Source organism: Hypomesus transpacificus, chromosome 3 (genome assembly GCF_021917145.1).
Source record: "Hypomesus transpacificus isolate Combined female chromosome 3, fHypTra1, whole genome shotgun sequence".
Classification (NCBI taxonomy): Eukaryota; Metazoa; Chordata; class Actinopteri; order Osmeriformes; family Osmeridae; genus Hypomesus; species Hypomesus transpacificus.
Window position 1 is genome coordinate 6,768,707 of NC_061062.1, and position 21,722 is coordinate 6,790,428.

At 51.1% G+C, this 21,722-nt stretch overlaps 1 protein-coding gene across 3 annotated transcripts; it reads left to right on the forward strand.

Annotated features, from left to right (window-relative positions):
* The first annotated feature begins 6,267 nt into the window (after nt 1-6,267).
* rab11fip5a (RAB11 family interacting protein 5a (class I)) lies at nt 6,268-21,462 on the forward strand. 3 transcript variants are annotated; one of them, XM_047052077.1, is made up of 7 exons: nt 6,268-6,964; nt 13,016-13,515; nt 13,757-14,312; nt 15,908-16,910; nt 16,962-18,460; nt 19,059-19,200; nt 19,532-21,462. In XM_047052077.1, the coding sequence occupies exons 1-7, from the start codon at nt 6,588-6,590 to the stop codon at nt 19,787-19,789; spliced, it is 4,335 nt and encodes a 1,444-aa protein (XP_046908033.1). In that variant the 5' UTR covers nt 6,268-6,587; the 3' UTR covers nt 19,790-21,462. The 3 variants fall into 3 exon arrangements, with proteins under 3 accessions (XP_046908033.1, XP_046908025.1, XP_046908041.1); XM_047052069.1 differs by having other exon boundaries at nt 15,908-18,460; XM_047052085.1 differs by having other exon boundaries at nt 6,632-6,716; nt 15,908-18,460.
* Nucleotides 21,463-21,722: the final 260 nt, after the last annotated feature.

Here is a 21,722-nt window from a genome sequence, read left to right on the forward strand (position 1 = left end):
TGCGAGGTTGCACCTCATCTCTCCTCCTGTGGTTACGCAATTTACATGACACAGAATAAGCTTTGTACCTGAAGCAGTGCTTTAGATTTATCTCCTTAGTTTCCTTTAATTTATTACAATTCTAATCCTAGAAACATTTTGCTATAGGTTTAGCTAGTGAAACATTGCACACATGATCTCAGGTAGAGTTGCTGATATAACATCGTCATCTTGCAACACAATGCAGTCAACTGTTGGTTCTTCCTCAAGTCAGTGAATTATATAGAATTATCTGCTAATTCAGAAAAATTTTAATATCACTGCTGCTGGCAGTAAAGGCCTCAATGAGAACAAAACATGAACTTTATTCACACAATTACTGTATGGCCTGACATACCGAATACAATACAAACACACGATCCCCCCTCCTTGCAGCACGGAAAGTTCCAGGTGTGACAGGAGGACCCTCCATGACCAGCATCAGGGGACGATGGTGTCACCAGAGGGTCTGAGACGGGGTCCTTCTCCTCTTTAGCATCATGTGTCTCAGCTTCATGACCACATCAATAGCGTTTGTCAGTGTGTCCGTTTGGAGGTCAATCGCCATGGTCGCAGCAAGGTCGGGAGGTGTGGCCTTGCTGAGCCGGCGGGCTCCTGCACTGCAGAGGGAGGACAGGGCCCCGGAGCAAACAGTCTGTTCCTGTAATCCTCAACGTCCCCTTTCCCAGCACCTAGGAGAGGAGTTGACCGTGGCAGTTAAGAACCCTGGTCCCTCGACTGGCACGTCTGCTGAAGACCCCACCTCCCCCCGCCCTTCTCCACACACACACACGCAGGCACACACACGTGTTTTGTTCCTTAAGTCGAGTAAACAGGATCAGCACCGGTCTACATATGAAGCTGTGGAAACAGACGTGCCTGAGTGGGCAAGACAGACAGTTCGACCCTGGGCTCGTCTCTCTGGGGCTGAGGTTGGGGCTGAGGTTGGGTCTTGTGGCTGAGGCTGGGGTTGGGGCTGAGGTTGGGGTTGTGGCTGAGCTGGGCGGGACAGACCAGAGGAGCGGACAGACCACCTGGAGCCCCGCTCTTCTACTTTCGAGTTTTTTAAATGACCAGTAAAATATATCCAAGTCTTGCTCACCACGTAGCTAGTACAGCTGTATTAGTGGTCTCTCCCCCTCTCTCTCTTTCTCTCTCACACACACACACACACACACGCAGGGGAGCACAGTCCCTTTCTGTTCCATCTGTGGGTGGGGGGTCGATCAAAACAGCTTTACAATCCTGAGTTTATAAAAACACTCAGGGTAGATCCTCCTGGGAATTGCCCCAAGCCGGGCAACCCAAACAAGGCATTACAGGGGGCTTACAGCGTCTCCCTCCTCCCTGGGGACTTCAAACAGCGAGTACAGCCCAGTGACACGGCCAGTTAACCTCACCCTCCCCTCATGCTACAATGCTACCTCCATGATAGCAAGGTATACCTATTATCCTGTCTGCTACAGTGCTAGTCCATATTATCCATGTGTAACTATTTACCTGTAGGTTACTCCATATTAGCGAGCTATACTTGAAACTACAGTGCTACTCCATTTTAGCAAGCTAATACCTCTTTGCCTGTATTTCTGTGTGTATACTGTGTGTGTGTCAATTACTGTGTGTACGTGTGTCTTTGTGTATGTGTGTGTGCTTCATGCGTGGGAGTGTGTGTAATACATGCGTGTGAGTGTGTGTACTGTATGTGTGTGTGTGTGTGTGTGTGTGTGCGCGTGTACTGTGTGTGTATGAGCCGCTCTCAGATCCTCAGAGGACAATAGCTCATAACATGAGCAGGTTTCCGTGGTGACTGATGTGTTCATTCAGGGGCCTGTTGGAAGCAGATTAGCCTCCCTGTGGGAGGTGTATGACTCATCCCCCCAACTCCTCTCTCTGAGGGCCCAGAGTTGTGACTCCTCCCCCTGGGGTTAGGGAGGGGTCAAACACACACAGACAGGTCATCTTAGCTATCCTTGGTTCTTCAGACTGAGTGACAGCTGGGGGTGTTGTACCATGTCAGCATGAGGAAAGACACACAGTCCAATCTGACTAGGGCAGATTTTCTTAACAGCAGGAGGCGCCATATACAAGAAAGTGCCTGTCCTAAAAGGTTCCTTCTACGTGCTACATTGCAATGGGTAGACAGAGACAGACAGATAGTTAGAGATAGAACAAAACAATGTGCTGTCAATAAACGCTGTAACGTAATCAGCCACTGATTGACATCTCAAGGATTCAAACCGCTGCCAATTCCCACATGTTCCTCAACCTCAGTTTAGCGGATAATTAAAATATAAATCGCAGCACGACTACTAAATCCTTAGTTAAATCACACAAAAGAACCCACATCCCCAAACTGGTAAACTGACACCAAATTAAATCCCCAAAAGAAAACCACGGCGAGATCAGCCAGCTGCTCAGAACAAGTGCCGGCTGTGCGGCCGGTCAGAGGGGTGGAGAGAGGTGGGGCTGCCGTGGGTTACAGTGCTCGGCGCTACGTTAATCTACCGTCCTGTTTAGACAGGATAACATTCGCCCACCGTCAAACAATAACAATTGTCTGCTCTGAATTTAACAGATCGGTTTGGAATTTCAATAACTACCAGGCCTTTCCCCAGGGGCGGGGTTAGTTGGAACTGCCTTGATTACCGGTGCTTGTGTCCAGAGCCAGGTCTACCTCCCTGCGTGCCTGTAGGTAGCTTTATATCAGACAACAGACCAACCAATGACGGGAATGATTAGGAGATTAACTTGGAGAGCGCTGAAATGGCTGGAGGCATTCCTTTTTTTATTTGGATTCTCTTTAAATGTATGAGAGGATTTTCAGTATAGGCAGAGCTGTAGAGACCAAACGTACAGGATCTTCTGTAAAACTTCTGTGTGCACGTATTTTTTAAGGGAAAGTGGTTGGACCTGGGTCAGTGTTCCTATCCTCGCAGGTTTGTGTGTGCTCAGCCTGTGCAGATAAAAACAAATTAAAGACCATCCCCTGATGACACCTGATCTCGCCCAGACAACCTAAATATTTGGATTCTAGTAAAGCCCAGCAAGGCCTGTATGAGCAATCAGCTGAGAATGACCATCACAGGTGTTCTATAGAACAAAGAGGAGGGGGGGGGGGGGGGCGTACAGATCTTTGTATGGCAGCCAATAATAAATACAGATAGGCATATTGTTGCATTATAAAAAATACACACTAACATATTTTCTGATGTGTCATGTGTCATGTGTCATGATGATTTTTCACTCACTATTCATAGTTGCTTAATTATTGTGTCCCACTCCCATGTTTAGTGTGCAGTCTAGTGAGAATGTGGGGCCACAGGGTGACGGGACAGTGACTGGTGAGTGGATCTACAGGGGAGAGTGCCTGGTGGGCGGAGCAACCAATGAGAGTGCCTGCTGGGCGGAGCAACCAATGAGAGTGCCTGCTGGGCGGAGTAACCGGTGAGAGTGCCTGGTGGGCGGAGCTACAAGTGAGAGTGCCTGGTGGGCGGAGCTACAGGTGAGCGTACCTGGTGGGCGGAGCTACTGGTGAGAGTGCCTTCAGGTCACAGCCGAAGCAGTGCGTGTGAATCAGAGTTGAGGACAGTGTTAGAAACAGGACAGGAGCCAGGCATTTCAGTATGTTCAGCAGGGCTGAGAATGGGAGCCATGATTAGGTATCTAATTACCCACTTTAGACCCTAAGTAGGCCATTTGCACTCTGATGCTGCAGCTAGATCCAGCCTGGCCCCCTCTGCTTCCCCTGGCCCTGGAATGACGGCCTGCTATGACAGCTGCCATCTTCTCATCTCCCCAACAATCTGTGTGTGTGTGAGAGAGAGACTGTGAGTATGTATGAGAGTGTGTGTGCATGTGTGTGTGTGGACTCAATCACAACGCCTTATCTTGAGAGGCAGATCAGTGGAGGTGATATAACAGCTGTTGGTGGCCTCAGCCCTGATATGAATCTGGACGGCTGACGAGGCTGTGACGGACAGCTCCTCTCCCAGAATAGAGGAGGAATGTGTCTCTGATGAGGACCTAAGCTGGGGCTCTTCTCTTTAGCATAGTTGGAAAAAGGAATCCTTCTGTTCCCCTTTTGATTGACTGGGCTAAGAACTTAATTGAGTTCATTATCCAGGCTCGTTTGTCTTCTGGGATCGCGGAAGACTTCTCCAAGTAGGAACCCCAGATACTGGAACATGTTTCGTCTCCGATGTGAGTCAACACAGAGATGTCAAACAGGGTCCCACTGGATCATATTATTATGGGATGGGAATCGTTACATCACCCCAGCTTGTCAGGAGAAAAGTGACAAAATTCTAAGTCTCAGTTGACGAGACTAAAGTGACAGTCACTAGCTGTTACGCTCTCATGAATCCAACTGCAGTTACACCCCCCATCCTGCAGGTGTCCCCAGAGGCCCCCAACTGGGCACACTGCTGGCTCTTCAGTCATGTTCAGGTCATACTTAATACTGGACTACACCACGTGCCTGGTGTGATTGAACTCTGTACGATTACAGAGACGTTAACTAAAAAAATGATGCATGGCACGCATGTTTGCCAATGTTGTCAGTGTCGCTGGTGTGTGTTTTGTACTTTTTAATTCATTCTTGTCACATTGCATAACTTTGTTCTGTGCTAGCTAGCTAGCCCAGCCGGCACACAATTATACAAACTACAACAGTGACCTTAGAGAACTACAACTCTGCATTTACTTGTCTGACATGCCCCCGAGCGTGGTACATTGTGAAAAGCCAGGCAAAGCTGAGCATTAAATAATGCTTTAGTGGACAGATCCGTAAGAGTAACTAACTTTAACCATGAGAGTTACTAACCCATGAGAGTAACAAACCCTGAAAGGTAAATAGGGTCAGATGGCTGAGCGGTTAGGGAAACAGGCTATTAATCAGAAGGTTGCCGGTTCAATTCTCAGCTGTGCCAAATGACATTGTGTCCTTGGGCAAGGCACCTCACCCTATTTGCCTCGGGGAGAATGTCACTGTACCTACTGTAAGTTGCTCTGGATAAGTGCGTCTGCTAAATGACTAAATGTAAATAAGTAACCCTGAGAGAGTCCTGAGTGTTGAAGTCACATGATGAGACCATGTAAATAGCCTTCTCTCTCAGCCATTTATGCGTCTCCCCTTCTCTCTCTATTCCCCTTTCCCTCCCCTCCTTTCCCCGTCTCTTTCTTCCCTTCTTTCCTTTCACACTGTCCTTCTGAGAATCACATCAAAATCTTCAGATAACATTGTGTGGTGTTTGGCTGCTTTGTGTGTGGACTACAATTCCCACAATCCTCTTTCAGTTCGAAGTATCTTCCATGTCTACATGTAAGAGAGCTGTCTGTGGAGTGGGTCCACATTCCATTGCTGTGCTTCTCCTGAGCTCTGTAATATTCTGTATTGATGTGATGACCAGTGCAGAACTGTACTCAAGGTGATGAATTCTGCAGTAAATATGCCTCCGCAAGTACATTATAGACTAGTAAGCATACAATATTCAACACCATCAGCATTAGTAATTAGGGCCCCCCCTCCCCACCCAGGGTGGAGCAGACTGTTTTCCTGCTGGGACACATTTATTATGCTGCTCTTTGTGATGTCATTTGTACGAACAGGGAGTGTTTGTGAAGTCAGTCCAGAAGAGGCTATGGACACGCATGGTTAAACCAGGCCATCTTCAGCTGTTTTTGTTTTTGTCACACATTCATCTGAGGATATCTGAGGGCTTATCTGTTAGAGCTCTATACCACGTGGGCTCTGGCCTTACTGCATGGTCCCGGGTTCGATTCTGGCCCTGGACATTTCCTGGACATGTCGTCCTCGATCTCTCTCTCTGCCTTTATTGTCACTGTCAGAAGAAATAAAGCGGTAATTACCCCCCAAAAATATATTTAAGAAACAACATCAGTCTGTGTGTTCATAATGCTTCTATTGTGTTAGATGTAATACCCAGTGATAGCAGTGAACACTATAACTGTCACAATAGGTTTGTGTAAACCCATTATCTAGCCTAGGCCTATTCAGTTGTATAGGTATCACCAGCCTTTTCCTGTGAGCATTATAAAACCAGCTGGTTAATTATTGTTTGGTGCCCTGTGTGTTAATATAAGTGTACATAGTTAGCTCTGCACATTTGTAGAAGAGAGCAAACATCGCTGCGCTCAAAATAATTCTGTCTTGCACCCAAACTGCACGTTCTGTTTAACTTCACCACCACAAGCATGGTAGTTGCTCACTTCCTCGTCCTGCAGGGAGGATAAAGGCGTGACGTCTGCAAATGCTTTGGGTTCTTCAATTCTGCAGAGGGGCGCCCGTCCGCCCTGCCCGAGAGAAGAGCGCCTTCGAGAACAACAAGCTAGAGTCGCGGCAGGCTGCGAAACACAGGGACACCGGCGAGAATACTGTACACCGAACAATACCAACAACTTTGGGCAGAGGAGAACAATAATGCGCTACTGTCATCCCCGGGGTTAGCGTGTCTGCACAGCTTTCACCGTGACAAGGAGGAAACGGTGGCGGGTACCATCGGCACGTTTCGTTTCGATCCCGTCTTCCTCACTGTAGTTCGTGTTTGGACATGTCCTCCCTAAATGTAGACGACGATCAGAGATGGGTGCCTACACACGTCCAGGTGACAGTTCTGCGGGGCAGGGGGTTGCGAGCCAAGGGCAAACACGGGACCAGCGACGTCTACACCATTATTCAGGTGGGGAAGGAGAAGTACTCGACTTGTGTGGTGGAAAAGACCACCTCTCCCGAATGGAAAGAGGAATGTTCTTTCGAGTTGTTACCGGGGGTGTTGGAGGATGGGGAACGGAGCGCATACCCCCCGGGGAGCAGCGATGTGATCCTCACGGTGATGCACCGGGCGCTTATCGGTCTGGATGTGTTTCTCGGACAAGCTGTGATCCCACTGGATAAGGCCTTTCAGGACAATATATGCATGAGAAACGAGTAGGTTATATTCCCTGGTTCAGTAATTAATAGCCCACGTTTAATGTACTTCAACACTGCACACGACAGCTACCTCTTACCGGCACGGGGCTCTTTAAGGGGGCATTTTGTTGTCCTAATGAAAGATTCGGCAGTGTCATACAACAGATACAAAAAACGCTTATTTACACCAGTAACCGTTTGAGTTTACATAACGTTACACAACTGACTGGTGGTCCACACACAGCTGTCACTGTAATGCTGCAATCACACAGGGCCTCTGCAGTCACGCCCTCTGCGTGGAGACAGAAACGAGTTAGTGAGTCTGGGGCGGAGAGGGACAGTTAACTGTTGAGAGAAAGAGAGAGAGAAAAAATAACACTTTCCGCTTGGAACGTGGAGCTGAGTCAGGTACCATGTATGCACGGTACTGCGCTGTCACAAATGAGCTTTTTACGTTATTTCTCCGATGTCTGTATTGTTTTTCCCAGTGCAGGGCAGGGGATTAGGGACTGGCACAATCCCAGGATTATCTAACAGTTCCATGGTTTTAAAGCCATGTGTTATTTTTAGCATAACATGTTTTTTACGAAGCCCACGTTTTTATGAATCTCACACAGGAAGAGCAGTCGATGAGAAATGCTACTTCTGAGCTTGTCTCTCATTGATGAGGCTACATCTGTAGCTCCAATATTGATTAGCCTGGCCAGGACACCTACATTTAATTTACATGTCTTAAATGAGAGCTTCATACATTTTCAGTTCATGTATCTTTTTCTACACAATTGGACATGTACTGAAAATGTATGAATTTTGTATATTCCCATACACATATCAAAATGATCAGTAAGTGAGTATGTTTGTACTTTGTTAGAATACTTCAAGTCTAATCTTTTTGGCTTGGAATCCCCTTGGTTTGAATGTGAATTAAACAGTTTGATAACCCATGTCCTGGCCATCCAGGAAGTGGAAGTACCCAAACAAGCGGTTCTGATCACCCTCCCTCCCTGTGGATCATCCCAGAGAAAGGACGGGTGTGATGACAACTGACCCGGCAGACAGAACCCCCTCAGCCCACCCCTACCACAGAGAAGGTCACTAGTCTGATCGATGTGTAACTCAAGACAGCTCTACCTAGGTCATCGACGTGATCTTGACGGAGTTTTATAGACAACCCTAGTTCCTGCCCTACCGTGAGGATGATGGCAGTGTTGGGGGTGACCTATGGTGATGCTGAGGGTGGTGGGGTTAGGTGACCATGGTGATGTTGAGGATGGTGTTGGAGGGGACCATGGTGATGATGAGGATGGTGTTGGAGGTGACCATGGTGATGATGATGATGATGTTGTACTGAGGAGATGTAAGTCCCAGCTGTTCCATAGTTCTATAGAAGCAGTGGCATTCTCTTTCTGTCTCTTTTCGTCTCTGTGTTATTGTTGGTCTATCATATCCCTCATGGTCTCGTATCGGCATGTTTCCTGTAAGTTACATACCAAAGGTTCTCTCTTATTGGCTAACTGGGATCACAAAGACATCTTTGAGCTTGCAGACATGTAAATAAGCTAGGCACAGCTATTCCTTTGGCAGGCTGCTGTGTAGGGTAGTAGAATAGCTATCCTCTGTGGATGGGGTCTATCTGCGGTCTGACTTTACAGTCAGCTCTGTGTGCTAGTCAGCAGTTAGGGTGGTGTTTCCCTCTGCAGAAGGAGGGTGCTGTGGACAGGAGGTGCAGGGGTAGGGTGCTGTGGACAGGAGGTGCAGGGGCAGGGTGCTGTGGACAGGAGGTGCAGGGGCAGGGTGCTGTGGACAGGAGGTGCAGGGGTAGGGTGCTGTTGACGGGTGGTGCAGGCTCTCAGGGGTACAGAACACAGCAGTGCTACAGGGAGGTAGATTGAGCTAGCTTGTACATTGTTGTTCTCAAATGGATAGTAAATCCACACTCTCCCCCATCTTTTCGGGTCTGCCTGCGTCTTCTGCTGCTGGATGTGTGACTTGTGTGCTTGTCTGCCTGTTTCTCCATCTGTCTTTCTGTCTGCCTGTCGATCCATTTGTTTCTCTGTCTGTCTGATAGTTTTGAATTTATGACCTTTTGATCTGCAGTCAAATCTACAACTGAGCTACACCTTTATCCCCATATATCTATTTGTCTGTCTGGCTCTGCTGTCTGCCAGTCTCTCTGTTTGTATCTCTGTCTGCCTGTTTTTCTCTTATCCGTCCTATCTGCCTGTCTGTCTGTCTCCAGGGCTAGCACAAGAACAGGCTGGTAGGCATTAGCCTGTGTGTGTGTTTTAGCCTGAGTATGATTGTGTGTGTGTTTGTTAGTGTCTGTTAGCGCTCGTATTTGTGTTAGCGTGTGTATTATTGTGCATGTGTGTTAGCATGTGTGCTAGCATGTATGTGTGTTAGCATGTCGTGTGTGTGTGTGTGTGTGTGGAGCAACGTTGGTACTGTAGCATGAGATGAGCATCCTACTGCTTCATATATAATGTACAATCCCAGTGACAGGACCGGCAGACTGTCCTTAGAACAAGCTAACACACACAGCCAAGCTCACACACATGCACAAGCTAACACACAGGCAAGCTACCACACACACACAAACCCACACACACACACACACAGCCAAGCTTACACACATGCACAAGCTAACACACAGGCAAGCTACCACACACACACGAACCCACACACACAAACACACACACACACACACACACACACACACACACAATGACAAGCAAACACGCACACACACGCACACACACGTAGATAAGCTAACACTCACAAGAGCTAACACATACACCAATACAAGCTAAGATGTACATACACACACACCCACAAGCAAACACACACACACATACACACATTCAAACTAACACACCCACTCAAAGATGTAGCATATACCGTAGCAACTTTGCAGGGGACTGACTGGAGACTATCCAACAAGATTGAGAGGTTTTCAGAAATGTCACTGGTTTTGAATAGTCCTGTTTGTGTTACATAACAATATCCATTAGGAGATCTTAGTGACTGGTCTCCATCTGGACTAAGCTTAAACGCTCAACTATTCAGATACTCTGTCCCTCTGGATGCAGCTGTGCAAGGTGGTTCTGCATCAAATCAGGGGAGATAAATCAGTTCAGGTCTTGTGGAGGCCTTATGGGTGATTTTCAGAACACATTCTGTGTTTTTTCTTGCCCTCGTATGTTACATTTTAGCGACGTAGCTGGGGAGGGAGAGGCCGAGGAGAGAGGGAGAGCGAGGGAGAGAGAGAGCGAGGGAGAGGGAGAACGAAGGAGAGCGAGCGAGGGAGAGTGAGGGAGAGGGAGAGCGAGGGAGGGACTCGATCACATCCAGATGGGGAATGTGTTTCTCTTCCAGTCTGGTTTTACTGCTGATGAGGCAGCTAGACACGAGGGCTTCACACCCATACCTCTCTATGCAACACTGTGTGTGTGTGCATGCGTGTACGTGCACCTGCCAGGCTGCAGTCCTGGGTCCAGAGCAGGGAACATGGAGGATGAGACTGTAATGTCATCTCACCTGTGTCTGTCTGGAAACCAGTTGTCTCAGTCAGAATCCCCCTGCTCTGGTACGGTCGCTGACAGTAGCCCTGCCCGGCTAACCTGGCTAGCGTAAAAAGCAGCCACTCAGGAAGGGATTCATTTCCCTGGGTGCAGATCAGAGGGAGTAGGGGCAGATGCTATCTGCGAGGGATGGGAGGAGCGGTTTCCTGTTTTTAGGTGATGGTGGATGCAGATATGAAAGTGTTCCGTGGCCCTGGAATGTTCTATGTGTTTACTCTCAGTGCTCTCCAGGCTAGATGGAACTTACCTGCCCCACTACCTGCCCCATCCCCTCTTCTTGCCCAAGACCCCTCTACCTGCCCCATCCCCTCTTCCTACCCCAGTCCCTTCTACCCCAGTCCCCTTTACCTGCCTCATCCCCTCTTCCTGCCCCAGTCCCCTCTACCTGCCCCATCCCTTCTTTCTACCCCAGTCCCCTCTACCTGCCCCAGTCCCTCCACCTGCCCCAGCCCCCCTCCAGATGCTGCTGCCTGGTTCTGTGTGGCTTACAGATACACAGCAGACTAGGCACAGAACACATCTAAATTAGGAACTGAAAGTCAAGCTTTCTTGTGTTTGTTTCGTAATTGGTCACATGGTCTCTCACAGCTGCACGGCCACAAATAGATTCTTTTTGCTCTCTACTCTGAAACAAAGAGAGCAAGTGCATGATGAGGACAGTGCTTTTAAAGAATCATGGTCGACATGACTTGTGTCCTTAATATTCTCCTTGTGTCTCCCAGATGAGGGGGGTGGGGGTTATCTGAACACTGCTCAGGTATGAGAGAAGCCATGACCTACCCAGGTCTGGGTTAGAGACCTACCCAGGTCTGGGTTAGAGACCTACCCAGGTCTGGGTTAGAGACCTACCCAGGTCTGGGTTAGAGACCTACGGGTCTATATGACTATGGGAGTTGTGCAGAGGCAGAATGGAGGGACTATGGGAGCCGTAATGAAGAGACTATGACGGTGTTGTTCATGGGTAACTAGCCCTAAATTCCAGGCTCTGTGGAACGTTCCGGAATGTGAGCCCTACCTCTAGGGTGTTGTCCACAGTGGGAGGAATGACACCATTGACAGACCATCTGTGTAACAGAAGCCCACAGCTTGCAGGCATCTGTGCTACCTGCTACCTATCTTAAAGTTCAGCTTTGTTCAGACCCAACAAGAACAAGCTTTGTTCCGATGCAGTCTATGCATTTGTGTTGGTGGCCGTGCTTGACCGAGAATACAACCATGATGGCTGTTTTTAAAGTGGATTAGGTGTTCCGTACTGTGTAGGTACAGTAGGTTGTAGATGACGAGGAACTATATTGTCATTCCTCAGTTCCTGACAACGCCCACTGTTTCATAACACTCTTTCTCTGCTGTCAGAGGCCTACTCTGGAATATCTTTAAACGTCAGGCCAGGCCAGGCGTGTGTGTGTGTGTGTATGTGTTCGTGTTCAGGGAACAGGTTGACGACAGGCTTATGTCTGACTAGTCATTGTTAATATGCAGAACTTCCCAGCCAGGAGGTGGCTGTGAGACTGGCGTCCGGGACTGATCTCCCACATCACATGCCAAAGATTGTGCCTTCATGTCATGGTTATCTCTGCCCAATCAGAACCTCTGTTTGATCTGTTTGTCTTCTGTTGGGGATGTTTTGACCTTCAGTGATCTCCATGTCTGGTTCAGCCAACATTGTGAAACTTTTTAAATGACAGGGTTGAGCATTAAAAGCGCTGATCTGTGAAACCAGGAAATGGGGTGGGTGTGTGTGTGTGTGGTAGGTCATGGTGCCGTACTGTTGCTCCCCTCACTGGTGCTGTGCTCAGCAGGCAGGTGCTGAGCCTCATCTGCACGTCAGAACAGAACAGACCAGGGAAGGCTTTCCCACGAGGCATAGCTGACTCAGTCTGACTAGCGCCAGCTGCTTGGTAGTTTAAAGCAGCGGTGTTCGTAGGAGGGCCGTCTGTGTACGTGTGTGTGTACGTGTGCGTGTAAGCAAGGTGGTTGTGTTGTTTGCTAGAACATGGCCACTAGTATTCAGGCCACTCATTGTTAGTTAAAGGAGGGGAGTTTCAGTGTCATTGTTCTCTTGCCAAGGCTAATGACAACAACAAGCGGCCCCAAGGAATTATGGGAAGTCTGACCACTCTTTGATGACCTGGGGGGGGGGGGGGGGGCTGCTGTTCAGTAAGACTCCCCCCCACCCGCCAGCCCCATGCCCTGTTGTAAGGACAGATTAACCTAATTTAGAAAAACAAAGAGGCAATTCACAGTGTCCCATGACCCCACCTACCCTCTGTCTATTGGTACAGGGACTCATAAACAAATCCCTCCATCAAGATCTCCTAGTACTTGGAATGTTGTTCAAACTGTCAGTTTAGGTTCAGCAGCCAAATGATTTGGTTCATCCACTGAGCAGGACACAGTATGAACATTTATCGGCCATATTGTGTGTCAAAAGCATGTTGACAAGGTGGCTGTGCTAACCCCGTCTCCTGACGTCTCCTTTGTGCTCCAGGTGGTACAAGCTCAACTCCAAGACAGGGAAGAAGGAGAAGGAGAGAGGAGACGTCCAGGTCACCATCCAGTTCACCCGCAACAACCTGACGGCCAGCATGTACAACCTCTCCATCAAGGACAAGCAGCGCTCCGCCTTTGGCAAGCTGAAGGACCGCATGAGGGGGAAGAAGAGGAGCAGCGAGGAGGACTCCTCGTCCGCCGTCCTGCCCGCGGGCTGCGGGACGCTGCGGACCCGTCTGCCCAGCGACGGCGGCGGCGAGGAGGAGTACGAGGACGACGAGGGAGGCGAGGGGCGCCGCAGCAAGATGAGGAACTTCTTCCTGAGGGGGAAGCTGCGTAAGTCGTCGGACACGCGCTCCAGCACGTCGCTGGGCTCGGAGAGCAGCGAGTCGTCGTCGCGCGGCGGCAGCCTTAGCCCCACGGCAGGCATCAGCGTGGTGGTGTCAGACCTGTCGAACTCGCCCAGCAACAGCAGCAACCTGACCGACAACAGCCCCGGTGAGGCCGCCAGGAATGACACACACTGTACACACGCGTGTGTGTGAGCGTGGGGGGGCATGTAGATACATGGAGAGTTGCTAAACCTTGTTGAGTTTCATATACAGTATATACACCTATTTATGAGCGTTATTATTCAAGCCTTCTCACCTACAGTAGTGTCACAATATAGAACTGTATCTCGGGTCTACTTTTTATTTAAATGCGTCTTATCCGCTAACGTCTCCTCTCCCCTTGACAGAGCACACGGCCGGTACTTCGCCCCAGCTGTCGCCCCACAAGTGCGACCTCAGCCAGGAGACCGGCGAGATCTCCTTCCCCGTACCGCCACCGCCCTTCAACGGAAACCACGTGCACGACAGCCAATCCCAGGTGGCGGTCTCGGAGGAAGGCTCCGTGTCTCTGCGGCCGCTGCAGAAGTCTCTTCCACTGTCGGTGTCGCTGCAGAACCTGCGTGCCCGGGCCGAGGCGCCGGGCGGGGGGCGGGCGGGGGACGGCCGCCGCTGGTCCTTTGACAAGGCAGGCGATGAAGAGAAGGCGGCCATAGCAGCGGCGCTGGAGCAGGCAGGCGTGGCGCTGGGGGGGGAGGAGGAGGGGCTCCTGGAGCGGGGGGCCGCCACCACCCTCGCCGCCGTGGAGGCCGACAGCCAGGACAGGAAGCAGGGGAGGAACGTGTTCGCTCACAGGAGGGAGGAGTGTGCGGGGGGAGAACAGAGCCGGGGCGAGTTGGAGCAGGCCCCTGCCGAGGAGAAGCAGAAAGGCTGGTTCGGATCAAAGGACTCCCACAGCAAACCCAGGTGAGGCAAGCGGAACCAAGTATAAACACAACGGCGTTCAGCGCTGCTGACAACTCTTTTGTTTCTTCGCAGGCCAGGTAATAAATGAATATGTTAGGTTGGCCTGAGCTAGCAGGCCCGCGGGCCTTGGTCCACCACCTACAGTCTGTGTCACCTGAGTTTGGTTGAATCACAAACTGGCCTCACCTGGAGCTCTCTATAGGGGACAGCAGGAAGTTAGGCCAAAGAACCTTGTTGCTAAGCGATCATTGTACTCATGCTAATAGTAAGGTGTTTAGGGGACGCTTTGATCCAAAGCAATGTACAGGGAGGGGGGATTCTAACCTGCAACCTCTTGATCTGCAGTGGAAAGCTCTAACCACCTAGCTACAGCCATCTCCCATGGTCATCGTTTAGGTTTCCTCACATCGTCTGGGTCTGGAGTGTGTGACGTCCAGGCATGTTCACTCAGGGCATGAAGCTGGTACACACATGGCATCAGAGAAGCTTGCCTCTCCCTCAGATTCAGGTTCTAGCTCGGTTCTCTGCCTCAGACCCAAGATGTAGCTGGGTTCTCTTCCCCAGGTTCTACCGGGGTTCTCTTCCCCAGGTTCTAGCGGGGTTCTCTTCCCCAGGTTTCTAGCAGGGTTCTCTTCCCCAGGTTCTAGCGGGGTTCCCTTCCCCAGGTTCTACCGGGGTTCTCTCCCCCAGGTTCCAGCTATGTTCTCAGCCCCAGCAGAAGGCTCTGGTTACATCACACAACTGCAGTGCAGAGAGGGTGGGGTCTGGCTCCTCTGGACAGGAAATGTGTGAAATTGAAACCACACATGAGCTGTGTTTCAGCAGGGTATGACTGGCTGAGGAGGAGTATGTCACGAGGATGTTATGTTCCGTATAACAACTGCATGGCTCCATTTCCTGACCTATAAAATGCAATGTGGTTAATCGTGCATTTAAGTGTGTGTGTGTGTGTGCGTGCGTGCGGGCACGGGCATGTTTGTGTACGTGTGTGTGCGTCTGTGTGTGTTAACTAGAGCATTGCGAAAACAGGATGTCTAATCAGTCCCACCTTCAGTTGAAGAATCAGTTGAAGTCACACCTCGGTGACTGCTCTGCCCTCACCAGGGTGATTTACCGGCCGCTCTGCTACTCCAGTGTAGGCCCGGCACCAATGGGAAATGCTTCACGCCCCAGCCCTGTACTGGACCCATGTCTGCCTACTGAAGGCCCACAGTGCCATGTTAGCATACTGTACTTCAAACAGCACTCACAAAACGCCTTCTATGTGCATCGGTTTGAGCTAAGTTTGGGGTGGTCATTTGAATTCCCTTTCTCTTCTGAGGCGTTTCCCAAACCTTAAATAACCACAGAAATATGTTTTTTGGGGGGGTATTCAATAAATAGTTAGATCTAGCAATCTGTGTGAATACGAATAAGTGGGCAGCCTGAAGGAGGGAGCAGGCATGGGGCAGATATGGAGGATTTATAAACAAAGATTACACTAATGATGGAGTCGCTGTGGGTTGTTTCTCTGTGGTATTTTGGGGAGCGTACCTTAGGTGAGTAGTGTGAACAAACAGCATTCATTAAGAAGACTGTGTTCCTTCCTTTCACAGCCTGATGGTGTCCACTAAACTAGAGCCCAGCTCAGAGTCCCCCACCACCCCACCCCCTCCTGGCTCCTCTCCCCCTCCTTCCTCTGTCTCTCTGGGGACCCTACGTCACACTAATCCCTTCTGCCCCTCACAGAGCCCCCCCACCCCCATGTCCCCCTCCAACCCCTTCCTCCCCCTCCTGCAGTGTAACCCTTTCTACGAGGACATGCTGGCTGACAAGGCTATAACACCAGCTCTGCCCCCTCTGCCTTACCCCTCCAGCTCTGCCCCTCGCCCTCCCCCACTGCCCCCCTCCTCCAGCCCCGGTAATCCTAACCCCACCCTGCTCAGAGAACGTCCCCTCACAGAGGGGCACTATGGGAAGGAAGCTAGCGTCACAGTCAGGAAACGACCGCTCCCGCCGATCCCGTCCGAGGACAACAACCTGACCGGCCAGAGATCGTCCAATCCCTTCTCCCCGTCTGGCAGGGCTGCGGTGGGACAGGAAGTTGTGTGGGACGACTCCTTCGAAGCGTTTGCTGCAAACAGGTTGAAGTCTCCGGAGGAAGTTGACAGGCACCGCGGCCCACGGGACACAGCTCACCCTCTGCTGGACGCAGCGGCTGGACCCTGGACTACAGACAGTCACACGCATCACCCGCATCTGAATGCAAACTCTGCTGTCCACCCCTCCCCTACTGCCGGTGCCACTCTGATGGCATCCACATCCTCCTCCTCAACTGAGGGAAACACCAATCACATGAAGCTCCTGCACACACTACAACATGACATGTCAGCCCACGTTAGCCCAGCCCAGAATGGCGTTGAAGCACACCTTGATAGGTCAAAGACCACTAATCCTGCTGCTTCCTCACCTGAGCTAATGTCAGGGTGTGAGACCAAGCACACTATCCTCACTGCCAACACTGTTGAGATGACCACTAACGCACATGAACATCCCAACACACACTCGTCATTCAGCTCCCCAAACCCACGTGCAGGCCTGGAGCTGGAGCACGTAAAGGTCACCTCCAGCCCTGGTCCTGTAGGAGGTGACAGGGTAGTGGAGGAGGAGGTCACCTCCAGCCCTGGTCCTGTAGGAGGTGACAGGGTAGTGGAGGAGGAGGTCACCTCCAGCCCTGGTCCTGTAGGAGTAGACAGGCTGGTGGAGGAGGAGGTCACCTCCAGCCCTGGTCCTGTAGGAGGTGACAGGGTAGTGGAGGAGGAGGTCACCTCCAGCCCTGGTCCTGTAGGAGTAGACAGGCTGGTGGAGGAGGAGGTCACCTCCAGCCCTGGTCCTGTAGATCCCACATCTTCTGAGACAGGCTCTACAGCCCCAGTCTCCTTCGAGCCAAGGCTGGGGGTTCCATCTCCACAGAGGCCTGGAGAGAAGAGAGAGAAGAACCCTAACCTAGAAATGAAAGATTCAGTTGCTAGTTCTGCAGAGGAGGCTAAGCTTTCCATCTCCGTCGCAACGGAAGATGTTGAGGCAAGCACTTCCGTTTCAGATGATGACCACTCTTTGACCACACCCTCGTTTTACATCATGACCTCCTCCCCCGGCGACGGCGGCTCTCTGAAGTCCTCTCCTCTCAGCATGGCCTCAGGGATGCCCAGCGTTATCCAGGGTCCTCCCAAACCAGCCAGGCTGTTCAGCAACTCCCTCAACACCAGCCAGATAAGAACCAGCCCTAGCCAAGGCTTCGATGGCGTGCTGTTAAACCCCAGAGTGCTTGACCTGAGCCCTGGCACTCCCAACATTCTGTACGAGAGTGCCGACTCGCAGCAGTACCAGTCCTGCCACTCCCAGCAGTCCTCCAGGGCCTCCAGTCTCTCAGGTGAGGGACACAGGATGGAGACGTTTCCCCCAACACTACCCTCCCAGAGTGGGGAGGAAGTTGACGGCGAGGTGGGGTCTTTGTCTTGGCCTGTTACTGGCTGCAAGAACACAGTTCCCTGGGAGCTGGAGGAAGAGGAGGAGCAGTCTGAGGGTTGTAGGGTGTCTGGTAACGTTCACATCCAGTCGGAAGCGTCCAGTGTTGTCGGGATGAGTGCGGATGAGGGGAAAGACGCTGCTCTCCAACCACGTTTCCTGCTCGGGGACTACCTCTCGGAGCCTCATCTAGAAACGCCCTCCGGAGCACCAGGCAACGGCAGCCGCTCACCGCCCGGGGCTGAGAAGGAAGCAGTCAGAGGGACCCAGGATGTCGGGTCAGGTGACCAGCGTTCAGAACACTCTCCTGTTCTTCAGCCCGGGGCGCTCCATCGCTCCCTCTCCGAGGGCACGGTCACGGCTGGTCTCCAGGATCTGTCATCCTCGTTCGGTAGCGACCCCGGCGTGAACCTGGACACTTCCTCTCTCCACCCTGACCCCTACCTTCCTGCCTCTCCCAACCCCTGTCCTCTAACCGCCAGTAGCTCCTCCTCCGCTCCTCCCTCCCTCTCTGTCCGTGCCACGCTGAGGTCATCAGCCAGCCCGGCCCTGCCCACTGCCTGTGTCCCCGCTGCGATTGGTGCACCACATGCTGCCATGCTGCCCCCGGACACACAGCAGGCAGCCAATCAGGAGAACAGGTGAGGTCGCACATGCTCAGATTGAAGGGCAGGGGGACGCAGGTGTTCACGGGTCACGGTAACAAGCATTTCTATCTGAACTTCAACTCATCAATGTTACTCTCTCTGCCAATACCTCTCATATACTGTCACTGTCAGTCCCTCACAACCTGAGTCCCCCTCACTAACCCTGACAGGTCTCGCTCTCCAACCTTAGCGTAGCTGGCAGTAGGGGGAGACATTTTTTCCCCAGCTGGAGAAATGTGTTCTATCCTCACTCTATCTCTCTCCTTTCTACTCCTAACGGGCCACGGTAGTGATCCCACAGTCACAGGCCTGTCACCAAGGTGATGGGGGGGGGCTCTCACAGGGTGTTAACCGGGTGTCAATTATAAAACAACAGAAATATTAACGACCTTCTCTTTCATGTTTCCTTCTTGCTTCAAGGTGTTGGATCTACATACACAAGCTTTTGGGGGTGGTTCGCATGACGTTGTGTGTCTAACCGCATGTTTCTAAGACGGTGTGCTGAATGACATGGCAGCATCCCAGAGAGGTGGCTCCCCTGAGGTGTGTGGTTGCTGCTGTCTCACCCGTGTCTCTGCTCTGTGCCCCTCAGCCCCCACGCGGTGAAGCCCCTGAGCGTGCCGGCGGAGGAGAAGGGCCGCTCGGTGTTGGCCAGTGGCCTGGAGAAGCTTCGATCCACCATCCACCCGGGGAGGAGCGGACAGCTGGCCGGGCCGGAGCCAGAGAGGAGGAAGGTAGGGGAGCACACACATGCTAGCAGCTCTCCCCCCACACAGGCTAACTGTTCTCACCCCACACAGGCTAACTGTTCTCACCCCACACAGGCTAACTGTTCTCACCCCACACAGGCTAGCAGCTCTCCCCCCCAGAGGCTAACGGTTCTCACCCCACACACTCCCCAGAACACTGTTCAACCCGTTTCTCTGTTGAACGTTGTTACCCTACATTTATATAACTATACATATCTCTCTTTCTCTCTCGTTTATTCTTCCTCTCCCTCCCTTGTTTCTTCTCCCTCTCTCTCGTTCCTTCCTTCCCTCTCTCTCTGTCTGTCTCCTCCTTCAGTCACTGACAGAAGGGGCGGGGTCCTACTACCACCTGACCCACAGCGAGCTGGTGTCGCTGCTGCTGCGGCGGGAGGCGGATCTAGAGAGGCAGAGGGCGGAGTTTGAGCACCAGGGCACCCTGCTGGGGCGGAGGGAGGCGGAACTGCGCCGGCTGAAGCCCCAGGTGAGAGACCTGGAGGACTACATCGACACGCTGCTGGTCCGCATCATGGAGCAGACACCCACCCTGCTGCAAGTACGCACCAAGCTCAAGTGACCAGGGGCAAAGACGGCACCGCGGCCCTGCACCGGCCGACTCCGACACTCCCAGCCCGCCCGATGCCCAACAATCACACACACACGGCTGTCTAGTATTTTCACTGCTGTGCTGTCCTTTTTGATCTAGAGATTCCAGCAATGAGAAATGTGTCTTTGTGTTGGCATGCTTTCCTGTGCTGGAACACGTCCGTGCTGAGTGGGTGGGTGGGGGAGGGGGTCCTCAGGTTGCTTCAGGTCAAAGCAGTTGGTCTTCAGCTGAAAGAGTTGGCTCAAGCGGCTTAAACAAAAACCCAGAATCCTCTTTGCAATACTTATGATTGTAGAAACAAATCACTTTGTCACAACCGTAAAGACAAAAAAACGTTCCCTCGTGAGCAGCAACCGTTGAGAAGCTACAAACCAAATGAATGTTCCCCTCACGTCACTTGCAGCGGTGAAGGAAACGATCCTTGGGGGCAGCAAGATCCAGAAAGTGTTCTTAGCCAGCAAGCAAATAGTTCGACTGTTGATGCACGAAAGGTGCGCGTTGATATGTATTTTTGGGCTTGTTTTCTTTGACGTCTTCTGACGGGCATGCCTTGATGACACGCAGGCTCTGCTAGGGAGCTCACGCAGGGTCGGTTTAGCCACGACGACGTCCCCCCGTGTCACATCACCATGTTGGGTCGGGGTTCAGCCTCTCCCAGCCCCCGCTTCTGCCTTGTGCTGTTCCTGAAGAACATGCTCACAAACACGCTGGTACTAGACACCGTGTCTGTCACACCTGCCCCCCCTCCTCTACCTGTCACCCCCCACTCCCTAACTGCCCCCCCCTGACTCTCCACCCCCCCATAACTGCCCCCCCCCCCCCGACATCTCCCTAATGCTTCAGCTCAGGCACGCATACTGCTTAGTGCTTTCAGGTGTGTTACAAAAGGGATATATTCCGTGTATCTACAGAGTATATGTCGTACTGAAATGCCAAACGCTGCCTTATTTTTTGGTCAATGTGAATAGTTTTGTTTCATTACAGCACTTCATTGAATTACGCATCTTACTCCTGTGTCTGGGGACTGCGTATTTGTGAGATGCTTTCTCATGATATTATTTCGATAATTGCACCAAGTTTAGTGGTAAACATACCAATAGAAAATTTGCTGAAAATTCCTGTTACAAAACCCCAAGCCAAGCCTTGAAGAGTGTGGAGCAGACATCCAGAGTCACTGTTCAGTATTCAGATAGAGTCACTGTCACAGCTTCTAGATGTGTCCTTGCACCGCACTACTACAGCTCTGTTTGTGTCAGCACAGCCGGATTTCCCAGCCTGGTTGACAGCCTGGTTTAACAGCTTGGTTGACAGCCTGGTTTGACAGCACTGTCCACTGCTATAAGACTGAGGACTTAGAGGGCGAAATACAGATTTTAAAACTTACAGCAAACAGATTGAAGCTCCTCATTTCAACGCTGCTGTCCAGTTGCATCATGGCGTGCTTAGTCGATTTAGAAAGACGTGCTAGATGTGACTCGACGCCATGTCCTCCATGTGTAGCTTGACTTCAGTAACTGACTGTATTCTGTCCCGATTGTGTAGCTGAAGGATTGTGCTCAAAGGTTGGAAAGTTTACAATTCGTAATGCAATTGTTTCACATATTTTGTATATTTAATAAAGAATATTTTGTGTTTCTTGCTCACTGTATGTTTGACTATACATTTGTATTTTTTATTTCCTCAGAATACTTGAACGTAATTGTACCATCCTTTTGTTTGAAGCATGAGCCACATAGTAAAAAGCTACTGATGGTGAACACACACACACACGGTGCCATTCTGATGAGGTCATGGTCTTATAGCCTACATGGGGAAAATACTCCAAACGAGTTTGAATGCATAAGATTTATTTCCTCGGCATTCTTGTGTCCACTAGAGGGCTATATTTCCTCTTTAAAGCATG